The 11915-nt window shown below is 52.2% G+C and overlaps 4 protein-coding genes across 4 annotated transcripts; all 4 read left to right on the top strand.

Annotated features, from left to right (window-relative positions):
• Positions 1-4: 4 nt before the first annotated feature.
• Positions 5-799, top strand: fmaF (Fe(2+)/2-oxoglutarate-dependent oxygenase fmaF; the record flags this gene model as incomplete). Its single annotated transcript, XM_073742969.1, has 1 exon — positions 5-799. One exon carries the CDS (start codon positions 5-7, stop codon positions 797-799), a length of 795 nt encoding a protein of 264 aa, XP_073592925.1.
• A 413-nt stretch (positions 800-1212) lies between these two features.
• Positions 1213-2479, top strand: BDW70DRAFT_100161 (glycoside hydrolase family 16 protein). The gene is made up of 3 exons (XM_073734267.1): positions 1213-1576; positions 1630-2078; positions 2134-2479. Exons 1-3 carry the CDS (start codon positions 1243-1245, stop codon positions 2239-2241), a joined length of 891 nt encoding a protein of 296 aa, XP_073592924.1. The 5' UTR covers positions 1213-1242; the 3' UTR covers positions 2242-2479.
• Positions 2480-3940: 1461 nt separating this feature from the next.
• Positions 3941-8121, top strand: BDW70DRAFT_100142 (hybrid sensor histidine kinase/response regulator). The gene is made up of 3 exons (XM_073734266.1): positions 3941-4194; positions 4250-7129; positions 7190-8121. Exons 1-3 carry the CDS (start codon positions 4094-4096, stop codon positions 7884-7886), a joined length of 3678 nt encoding a protein of 1225 aa, XP_073592923.1. The 5' UTR covers positions 3941-4093; the 3' UTR covers positions 7887-8121.
• Positions 8122-10329: 2208 nt separating this feature from the next.
• BDW70DRAFT_100107 (uncharacterized protein) lies at positions 10330-11604 on the top strand. The gene is made up of 2 exons (XM_073734265.1): positions 10330-10960; positions 11012-11604. The coding sequence occupies exons 1-2, from the start codon at positions 10410-10412 to the stop codon at positions 11517-11519; spliced, it is 1059 nt and encodes a 352-aa protein (XP_073592922.1). The 5' UTR covers positions 10330-10409; the 3' UTR covers positions 11520-11604.
• The last annotated feature ends 311 nt before the right edge of the window (positions 11605-11915 follow it).

Genomic DNA, 11915 nt, shown 5'->3' with positions numbered 1-11915 from the left:
CGCGATGGCCATTCCCATGCAAGGTCTTCCGGCAGAGACAGTAGCAGCCGCCAAAGCAAGCCTCGAGGAAAACGGCTTCGCCGTGGTTCCCGATATCCTCGATCGGCCTACCACCAAAAACATCTATGAGCGACTCTGGGCAGCAGCTGGTGAAAACCAGCGGCGCGGGGTCGACCTCTTCATGCCAGCTATAGACCCCAACAGCTCAAACGTCCGCGTGTTTTACCTCTTGGAACTTGACGCGGCCTTCCGCGAGCTGATTCAACACCCAGCTGCTCTAGAGATCGTCAAAATGGTCCTCGGCGAGGACATCCTCGTATCGAACTTCACCGCGAACATCGCAAAACCGGGCTCAGGATCCATGGCCCTCCATTCGGATCAGTCGCTTGTCGTCCCTGAGCCCTGGGAGGCACCCTGGGCCGTGAACATCATCTGGTGTTTGTCTGATGTCTACTTCGAGAACGGGGCAACGCTTTATATCCCCGGTAGCCATAGGTGGAAACGAAAGAACGAGGTACCATCGAATGCTGCGGAAATGCTCAGACCATTTGTCGCCAAAGCAGGCTCCATCATCGCCATGGACGCACGCGTTTGGCACACGTCCGGCGCCAATATCACGAAGGATCAGGATCGCGCGCTTCTATTTGCGTTCTACAGCGCGCCATTCCTGAGACAGCAGGTCAACTGGACAGCGGTCTTCTCGAAGGAGACGAGAGACTCTTTCAGTCCGACATTTCGCGACCTGCTAGGCCTTGATGTCATGGCGAATGCGGGCAAGACGTCGGATATGGGTTTATGAAACGAAGCCCCTGTTAGTTTAGCTGTTTAGAATGAGCAACCCACAGGGTCTAGCCATCTAGTGGTGGCAAGCTGCTGGTCTAGAAACTTATGCCACGTAGGTATAGCTACCGTCCAATTTTATCTGCAGCATTTTCTATAGCCAGTCCCTTGTGGGTCCGGGGCTGAGCGTTTGGGGGCCAGAGTGAGAAGCCAAAGGCTAGAGCTGTTCTTGACGGTCCAGCCACCCCCTGGGGCCCTGGACCAGGGAAGATCCCGGCGTCCATTGGCCAGCTCGTATCTGAATAAAATTGCACTACCTCAGTAGGAGCGGACATTAGCCGCCTTACTAGGCCCTGGCTCATAGGGCCCGAAACGGGACCAACCGCTTTGTAGCCATGCGGCTGAGGTTAAATAGGCGCCAGACTGGCCGCCAATGTCTTCTCGGAAATCAAGCCCGCCATCATGACTTCTCTCCTCAAAATCTCGATCCTCCTCGCCGGAATGGCGGCCGCTCAGAACACTGAGTGTGGCTGTTATTCGACGGATGGCGTCACGGCTGCCACATACACGAACCGCATTTACCATGATTTCCGCTCCCTAGATGAGACGGGAACCCTCTACACTGGAGAGCCTGCTAACATCACCAATGACGATGAGTCTGCCGCTGCACCTGTGCAGCCTGGGTACCTGACATCCGATGCCTTTGTCAATGACTTCGGTATCCAGACATGGGGCTCACCGGCGAGCGAAGATACACCATTGAGAAAACAGTATAGCAATGCGAATGTCTATATTGGTCAGTTCAACCGTCTTATATCTCTGGATCCACGTATTCTGACATGACCCCAGAGCATGACGGCTCCAGCAGCTCAACGCACCTCACTCTGCGCTCCTACCGCAACGCGGACTTTGTCTCCACTGCCGAGATCGACAGCAAGCTGCACAACATCTTCCACGCCTCCATCACAGTCCGCGCGCGCGTGCGCGGGGCCCCCGGCGCCTGCGCCGGAATCTTCACTTACCTCGACGACGAGACTGAGAGCGATATCGAGATCCTGACCCGCGACCCAACAACTCACATCCGCTACACGAACCAGCCTGGTCTCGACAGCGATGGGAACGAGATCCCTGGCGCGTCGACGGACGCTGTCTTGCCGAACGGTGCCGCTTGGACTGACTGGGTTGAGCACCGGCTTGATTGGACGCCTGAGCTGAGTGCGTTTTATGCCAATGGGGAACTCGTCGAGACCAAGACGTACGGGATCCCCGACGCTCCGAGCTCTTTCATTGTGAATCTTGTAAGTTGTGGCTCAGAACCTGTTGTGAGAGGCCTTGCTGACTCGGTTATCGCAGTGGGGTGATGGGGGCTCATGGTCTGGTACGCCAGACATTGGATCTGCAGCGTATCTCGATATCCAGTGGATTGAGGTCCTTTTCAACACTTCCGAGACGTCGGCCTGAACTAGTTTCTGGGGAGAGATTTTACTTGGCCAAGAATAGCTAAGAGTCAATGATCTAGGGTTCAGGGCCGCTCGGCTGTCTAGCAGATGATTGTGGGTTATCCGTCAGCGTGTTCAAGCAGCTTGTGCACCATAAAAGAGTAGAATGTTATATCGAAGACTTAACATACCACATAACATCTACGTTACGCGAAGGATTTGCCCGATATTGCTCTACATACATATTAACGGGATCTACGACTTAGTTTATAATATGTTCTTATACCTTTGGCTTTTATATCAAAAGTGCTGATCCATAACTGAATCAATCAATTCTCCTTGTCCTGCCGTTCCACCCATAAGGCTAGAGTGGGCCACTGGATCTGAATAGCAGCCCACTTATCCAAGCATAAATGGTTAGGGACAACAAGCCGACCTTCTGGGGGATGTTATAGATATCAGTACAATCACCGGCGGATCGATATCATGGTGGCGCTCTGAATATGGTAATCCGAGCATACTCTGCTCCTTAAATACCCATATACTGCCAGCCTCAAAAGCATTACCACATCATACCCCTTCGCAATCCTATTTGACTGCAACATATAGACAAAACGGTCCTGGTGGTCTCATGAATAGCGCGGGATATTGCATATTATGATGAATTGAAATAGGCTCCAATCCAGCGTTATTTGTTCTGTTATTCAGGTAATCCAAAAGATTAAGATAGCGCCCGTCGGCTCCGTCGAGGACATACCGGTAATCGCCAGTAGCGAGTATGAGATTTCGAAAGGTTTACTCATGAGACCTTGAGGAGCGACTTATAGTAGTACTGTGAATGCGACCCCTGGCCATCGGCCAAGCAGACGCATGCTTTAGCTTCTCCGGTCAAAATGCAGGAGTCCTGCCATTGACCCTTCACCTCCTCCAGCCAGCATGAGAGTGCGTCTCGCATTACTTAACGGGATGCCATCATATATGGCATTCCAGAACCATCATATCATGCAATACCAGATCAGATGTTGCCCCTCTCTCAAGCAATACAATCCGAATTGGAACGGCGACGCCACTCGGTAGTACCCGGGCACGAGGGTCCTAATTCATGCTTTCACATTGGGTAGTTCTATATACCTCTCATACAGCAGTCTTTCGAAACATACATGTTTCAATGCTGATACTCTGCACGAATGCCAATACACGTCAAAGCCACAGTTGCAAAGTTCTGCGACTCAGGGCTAATGAGATGCAGAGTCTAATACCGAGCTGGTCTGAGTATAATCGGAGATATGATTCGCAGAGTTCTAGATCGATGTGATGCAGACGTTGGCGGCAGGATCTGAGGTTCCTTAGGATTAGTCCTTGCTGGAAATACATATATCAAGGAGTGATTCGAACCCACCTCAGTTCCTACAATCAATTTGCCAAACACCCGACGAGCATGTCACTAGGTTTAAGAACCATATATCCCATCTCTGAACTTTAACCAGCTTCCCCTGCAAGTGCTGGGCACAACTCAGTATGCAACCCAAGACCGTCGTTGCCTGTATAGATTGCACGTGACCAGGCATAGTGGAAGCTCGAAGTGCTACGTCACAAATCACGTGACTGGTTTATTGACGTCACACATTCAGGTATCTCTCTGTGGGTGGTCGACCACATTCAGTGTTCAACTGATCCAAGCTCTCTGGCAGGAGTTAAGTCTGGAACATTCCCATGCATCTGGATAACCGGCTCGACCCATTCAGCAGGAACCTGGTGGCCCACGTCAGAGGGAAGATGATGTCAAGTCCGCCGCCTCTATATAGCCAACATGCGACCAGGAGCCGGCACTGGTTCCACGCCTTAACAGATGGGATGGCTCTGTACATACATATATGGACTCTCCAACAAACTCCACAACTTCGGAAAAAAGCCGCGATGGACCGCGGAAGTACGCGTACAACCACGCAGGCGCGCGTGAGCGGGAAACACATCTGTAGCCTCCCACTCCCTGCAAAAATTCCGACAAGGCCTAACATATAACTGCATAGATATCTACCCTACTGGGGCTTCTCAGACTCCGAGAAGTATGCCCAGGAGTCTATCGGCAACTACCCCAATGCCTCGCGTGACAATGTCCTCACCGTTTTAGCCCAGTTGGCTGCGGTTCGCATGAACGCCCAGCGTGCAATGATCTCCTTGTTTGACAGAAAGCAGCAGTATGTCATTGCAGAGGCCACACCGAGATCTTCTCTGCGCGGCGAGAGTGGCCGCGATCAGGCTGATGGCTTCTGGCTGGGTGTGGGCCATTTTCCGCGGCAGCGGATCGCCATGTGCTACCACGCGATGAAGTCGTTTATTGAGGAGGAAAGTGAACTGTTTGTCGTCAATGATCTCACCAAGGATGAACGGTTCTGCGACCACTCGTACATAACGGGTCATCCGCACAATAGGTTCTACGTTTCCGTGCCCATCCATTCGCCGGACGACTATGTCATCGGTGCTGTGGCGGTTCTGGACAACAAGCCGCGTGATGGTATTTCTGGTGAGCAAGAGCGTTTCCTCTCGGAACTCGCGGCTACAGTGATGGATCATCTACTCTCACAACGAGCAATGCGGGAAGAGTACCGAGAAGAGAAGATGGTCCGCGCTCTTGGTCTGTTTGTCAAAGGCAAATCCGACTTAAACGAGTGGTTCGACAGCGGAGCGAACTCAAAACACCGGGACCAGATGGGCCGAATCAACAGGAAACTGGAGCAAATGCAGGTTTCTGAATTCAGCAGCGGTGAGAAGGATAATGAACAAGGGAAAAAGGCGAGTAGACCATCACGAGACGAAAAATGCAAGCACGAGTCGCCTGTCCAGAAATTTATTAACGACGACAATGAGCGGAGAGACTCGGGGATCGGGACCCAAGACGTAGAGGCGCACAAGAAGCGGCCGAAACTGTCGCCAACCACCAGTCACCTGCAGGACACTCTCGCTCCATCAAATGTTCGATCGGTGGTCAACCGCGCCGCCTCTATGCTCTATCAGGCGCTGGATGTCGAAGGCGTCATGTTTATCGACGCCAGCGTGTACGCCCGTCGTAAAGCCGTTGGATCTAGTCACGACAAGAGTCGGGACGCGTACAATATTGAGCATCAGGAACGACATGGCGGCAACGAGGAGGACATTCCCTCTGCAACAAAAGATGATTCCCGATCGGATTCACCCGCATCAGAGGACGAGGAGGATGCACATAGCCTCGTCCTGGGCCACTACACCTCATCCACATCCGAGTCGGGCATCAACCTCAGCGACAGCCACTATGTCTCTCTTTCCGGATCGTTCATCAGTCATCTCATTGACCAATACCCCCGGGGAAAAATCTTTCACTTTGAAGAGGATGGGTCTATATCCCTTAGCTACGAGGGCTTGGCCGATGAGATGCAATACTCTGGGAAAGGCGGCAGGGGTGCGCTGACCAGCGACTCGGACGTAATCGACGTCAAGCAGGAGACTTCAGACATCCAGCAGCTCATGAAAGTCCTACCTGCCGCTCGGTGCGTAGCCATCTATCCTATCTGGGACTTTCAGCGCGGCAGGTACTTCACCGTCAATGTGGTGTGGGCCAACGACCCCGGCCGGGTGCTATCGGAGCCAAAGGACCTGACGTACCTGGCTGCCTTTAGCAACACCGTCATGGCTGAGGTATCCCGATTAGATCTGGAGGCAGCGGATCGCGCAAAAGGAGATTTTATCTCGTCCATCTCGCATGAACTGCGGTCACCATTGCATGGGCTCTTAGGGACCGTAGAGCTCCTGCAGGAGATGGTGAGCGGCTACGCTCAACATTCATTAATTGAGACTGTATACAGCTGCGGCCGGACCCTGCTAGATACATTGAACCATCTCCTCGATTATGCCAAAATCAATACCCTTAGCCAACCCACGCCATTGGAAAAACCCGGGCTAAGAGCTCTCTCTGAAGCACGGCCCGCCGTGCCTGGGTCGCTGCAAGATGAGGATCTAGGCGTTCTGGTGCAGGAGGTAGTGGAAGGCATCCTCGCAGGTGTCGAGTACCAGCGCCGCGGAGCTGACGGCGGCAGTGGTGGACGAAGAGGACCATATGGCAACGCCAACTCCCGGCTTATAACGATCGTGGACATTGAATGGAATGACAGCTGGCGTTACAGCGTGTACGCCGGCGCCTGGAGGCGTGTTGTCATGAATCTTTTCGGGAACGCCCTCAAGTACACTCAGACCGGTTACATCCGACTCTATATGAGGAACGACACATTAAAGCGCGACGGACAGAACGCCGATCCAGCAATAAGAATGACCTTTAGCGACTCAGGCCGGGGCATGTCCAAGGACTTCATCGCCAACCACCTCTACACTGCTTTCCATCAGGAAGACACGACTTCGCCTGGCCTGGGCGTTGGACTACATCTCGTCCACCAGATTGTCAAATCCCTAAACGGGACAATCGACTTTGCCAGCGAGCTTGGGAAGGGAACAGACGTCGATGTCGTCCTCCCAATCAACCCACCAGAAGATCCAGAGCCTGCAGCACCCCTTTATGGCTCACTGAAAGAGAAATTAGAAGGCAAGACAATTTCCCTATTCACGCAGAGCTCAAAGCTAGGCGATATAGGTATGGAGCCCAAGGTCTTCAACAACATGCTCATCAGCCTCGGCCGCATGACGACGGGCTGGTTCGGCCTGCGGGTCCTCACGCTGGACGAATGTGACCGCGGAGAGACGGACTTTGCAATCGTCACGGAGCACGAGTATAAAACTTACTACCGCAAGGGGTCAAGCATGCCGAAAGAACAAGGGTCCGGTGAAATCCAGCCAACGTACCCGCTTATTGTGCTCAGTGAGCGGGCGAGCAGCTGGAGAACGATTGGGGAGAATATGGACGAGGTAATCTTCCTGACGCAGCCGTAAGTTTGGTTATTCGACATAAGAGAAAAAGAAAAAAGGAACGCAACTGACAAGCCCAGGGTGAGTCCAAAAACACTGGCGACGGCGTTCGAGCACTGCCTGACAGCCTTTGCCACTGCACTCGATCGCACTGAAGATTCGGATCCCATGTCCATGCCGGAGAAGCGCGAGCAATCTTCGCCTGTCGTGGATGGCGATAGTCCAAACAAGATGCCGGTTACTGAGACGATGATCGATGGAGAGACGGACATCAAAAAGGGGCCTGCTACAGACGGAGAAATAGCCGGCGCAACAGCGGGAGCAGTAAACGGAGCATCATGCGTCAACGACAACCCCGCCAGACACCGAATTCTTCTCGTGGAAGACAACCAAGTAAACCTAAAGGTAATTGAAATGTGCGTCAAAACCGCAGGGTTCACTTACGAAACCGCAACGAACGGCCTCGAAGCCCTTGAGAGGTTCAAGGACACACACTTCGACGTTGTGATCATGGACGTTTCCATGCCCGTGATGGACGGACTCACGGCCACGCGCGAGATGCGCAAGTTCGAGCGCCGCTGCCGGAGTAACTGCGAGCAGAACCAGGATCGCAAGCGTGCTACAATTATTGCGCTCACGGCTGTGCTTTCCGCGTCAACGCAGCATGAGGCGACAGTTAGCGGGGTTGATTTGTTTCTCACCAAGCCTGCGCCGTTGAAGCAATTGAAGGGAATTCTGGAAGACTTGAGGGAGGGAAAGGAGATTGGCCAGGAGTGATTTGGACATATTTTGAATTCGAACATGAATTCTTCAACTCCTTTTGGGTCGGCCTTGCACATTAGCCAAGAGTTGTTCCTTGTATATTTGCCAGCGAGTAGATGTAGACTTGATTTACTATACTAACGATCATGATAGACGAATAATGACCTGACATGACGTGACGTGACCTTTCTTGAATCCCAGTTCTTGGTCCTCTAGGGCTCGCTGGGCGTCCTATGCTTGTGATAGGAATCACGGGTAAAGCCTGCCGGTCTCCTGTCAAATGAGACTAACCCGGATGCAACAGTACTAGCCAACCTTCACTGGCTATGCAGACCGTATAGGAAACAACACGGACTATCATAGGCCAAACATTGCAGGCCAGAGTCCGTGATAAAATGAGTCTGGTTTGTGTCCGTGAAGCCGGTTCTGCAACGATCGACGAACAAATCCCAGTTGATGATGGGTTATCGCTTACTCTGGACTCATGCGGCCGCCCAACTGTACTGAGCGGCCTGTTTTGGTTCCCCATGAGCTCAGCAACGAACACCGTACCTGGGCCTTCAACATGTGCATTACTATGACCACCCAGGAACCATTCCAATCAGTGCTAGCCTTGGTCAGAACCAACAACCGCACGGTCGTCAGTGCTATCCGGAGCGTCAATGGCGGGCTTTTGCCAACGGACGCACTAGCAAAGTACATAGGAGTAGTACGGAGCATTGGCGCCAGATTATCTTTAGTAACGTGGCTCGTAGGTTTGCTTACGTCGAACCCCTCAAACAACTCGGCCAATTTCTCGTTCAAGTATGGGTGACCGGTTTCGGCAAATCCCTGACGACGTAGCTTTGGGAAGCTGCGCCGCGTCGGTTCCTGCCTTATCGATCAAACGTGGAACCAGACAAGAATCCGACTGCTTGGTATGAGGGATCCCAGGGCTGAACCGGTCGATGGAGATGTCGAGTCTGGTCTTAGAAAGGCCAAATTAGCAGATAACACAGTGAGGAGAAGAGCTTAGTGTTGGCAAAACAAACCGTACCACTCATAGCCTGCATCCTTGAGAAACCCCGCGACCTCGTGCTCGTTCGCGAGTATGACAGAGTAACAGATGCTGGCGTAGATACGCCTTGCCTCTCCTATTGCCCCTGCTACAACTGAGAGCTTGTTGCTGTTTCAAATTGAAGTCTCCTGCCTTCACGGTGAGCTTTGGCTTCGGGCTACCTTGGTCGGCGAGAGGATATGAGCAGCATCAACATCAGCGTCATTTACACGCGTCGATGGCTCAGCGGTGTGAATGGGCCAGTTGAGAGATCGAATGCAAGCCCGGTACCGATTCACTTGCAACTCATCGCTGTTTGTCTCGAGCGTAGTGTAGTGTTAGTCGGTGTTTCATTGTAGAGAATGCAAAGAGTCGTGCCTGCACCTACCGCTGCTTTGCTAGGACTGAGGGCAGGAGAGCAGGTAAGTTCCTCAGAGAGTCTGTTAGGGAGTAATATGAAGAGTGAAGAAAGTAAGAGGGGGAGAGCTCGGTTATCACGTTCTCCACAGACTACACCGTATAAAAATATCGAATCAGCTCCCCACGGGGTACGTCCTCTTAAGAACGGCTGGAACCCCTACAGTATGATTTTATGAATAAATGATTAATATATGCTATTAAGCATCATGAAAGATTTCTTGTCAAGTGAGTATGATCAATAGAAGCGACCAGAATCTCCTTTCATCGCTAAAGTCGAACGATATCTCAGGCAGACTAGGCGAACCCGCTGTGGCAACACCCACTACGGAAAAAAATCCTCCACACAACACACTTACCAGGAAAGTGGCGCCAGCACGGCCCAGGATGGCTGTCTCAGAAAAATACCCATCTGCCTTGCCTACTACATTCTCCATATTCGATTTCTTTCTTGGACGGCCATTAAACCGAGAAAACGAGGAGGCTCATAAGGATCAACATCGATCTCGGGACCACCCGGTCAATCGTCCAAACACTGCAAATCGTACGATAATCTTGATACTGGTGTTGACTCATTAGTAAAACTTGAGCCAGGGTCCGGCAGTCGGATATAACGGATGATTCAGGGGCTCAAATGCCAATTGCATGTCAGAGCTTGCGAGAACCCGGGGATATCCCGAAGACCTTAGAAAACCAGGCACAGGCACAGGAACAACGCTTGACTCAAAACAAGACGCCAAGCCAAGGAAATGTGACCAATTCAGCCCAACAGACGACAATCCTAGGCTACTGCAGCCTACTACGGCCAGCTAGACCCTTTGAGGCTCTTGAACAGGTGTTAAGTGGGCCGACGGACTTGCCTCCTAGGGATCTGGTCCCTGCCAAGGGCTCTAAGCGAGATTGTCTCGACCGTCGTACGGACTAGTACTGCCAGAACGGCGCAGAGGTCTGGTGCCATTAAAAATGGCTATAAATGGCTATAAGTGCGAGTGCCTGGCCCAGTGTACCCGGGGGCTCTGGAGCATTGAGCGAGATTTCAGCGAAATTCTTTGGAGTATTTTCAGGGAAGCACCTTGGTCCTCAAGATGACTGGCATGAACACCTCCGTCTCTGCAGGTTGGTACAGTTTCACCAACCTGGGCCCTATCACGACCACCTTCACGCCAGCTCCAGCCTGCACTGCCTCGAACCAGGTCTCGATTGGCTACGTGGATGAGTTTCTCACCGGCGTCAATGTCTACGCCGCGTACGGTGTCCAATGCACGTCTACCGTCGACTATTTCGACTGCATCCCCACCACGACACCAGAGCCAACGTCCACCACCGCCGTCTCGGACGAAGACTACGTCCCCTGGGTTGACTATGGCATCTACTACTCGCCCGGTCTATACTGTCCCAAGGGATGGAAGACGGTCGGCATGGCCGGACGCGACGCAAGCAGCGTCCTGACCTCATCGGGAATTCTGGCCCCGACGGCCACAAGGTCGAGCAGAACTCGGACTGCCACTCCGACGCCGTACGGCGATGACTACTATGATGACTACTACGACGAATACTACGACGACTACGTGGACCCGGCATCCGTCATGAAGAGCATGCTTGAGCCTAAACAGACGATGGCGCTGTGTTGTCCTGAGTACGTCCCTACCAACCGAACTGAATGAGCATCTGGGCTAATGTTATGCAGCTTCATGACCGCCGACTCCAACGGCGCCTGCTACTCGATCGTGTCCAGCTACACCCCGACAACCGGCTGCCAAGTGGTAACAGGGTTCAACTTCGAGTATAGCGAGACGACAACCACATACACAAGGACATACACATACAGCGACGATGAGGGAAGCGAGACGGATGTCATTACCCGCGTCGGTACCTACGATGTCCCCACGGCAACTGAGACAACTGTCCGCACGTACACGACAACTCTGGACGGCGAGGACAAGGAGTCGATGACGGCGATGTATATAATGCCGGTTGTCACGCTCTTGTATCATGAGAGCGATCTTGAGAATGCGGCAAAGGAGACGGCGGCGGCCAAGGCTGAGGCTGAGGCTGAGGCTAGCGAAACGGCGACCAATGCTGCCAACAGCCTGATCGGGAGGAACGGGAATTCTGTGTGGGAGAGTGTTGGCTCGGTGGTTGGGGTCTGGATGGTAGCTATGGCCTTGGGAGGCGCGTTGGTACTGCCGTGGTAATTTTTTTTGATCCTGTAAGATACTTCTGTATTATTGTGGTGCGGTTTGTGATGCTTTCAATGGCATTTAAATGTTACTTAGTTTATTTTTCAGATTGGTTAGGCTGTGCTGTACGTCTGCCATCATTTCTATGCTATTGTTCGTCTCTATATACCCTTTCCAATTCAGACTTAACTAGTAACTCCCTCGCCTTCTACTAATTTGACAATCTTCAATTCACTTCCAAATGCGAGAGATGATCTATCATTTCTGGGGTGTTTATCCTTCAGGATAATAACGGAGCGGTCCGTACTGCTAATTAATAGAAAATCACAGCACTTTGCTGGAGACCAGCATCCATCACCCATGACTGTACCGACTAGAAAAAAAATGAATAAAATAAATGAAATAAACCAG

Source organism: Aspergillus foveolatus (assembly GCF_047715535.1).
Source record: "Aspergillus foveolatus strain CBS 279.81 unplaced genomic scaffold BDW70scaffold_58, whole genome shotgun sequence".
NCBI classification, from domain to species: Eukaryota; Fungi; Ascomycota; class Eurotiomycetes; order Eurotiales; family Aspergillaceae; genus Aspergillus; species Aspergillus foveolatus.
Note: the sequence above shows the minus strand (reverse complement) of the source record. Positions and strands in the feature narration are given on the sequence as shown.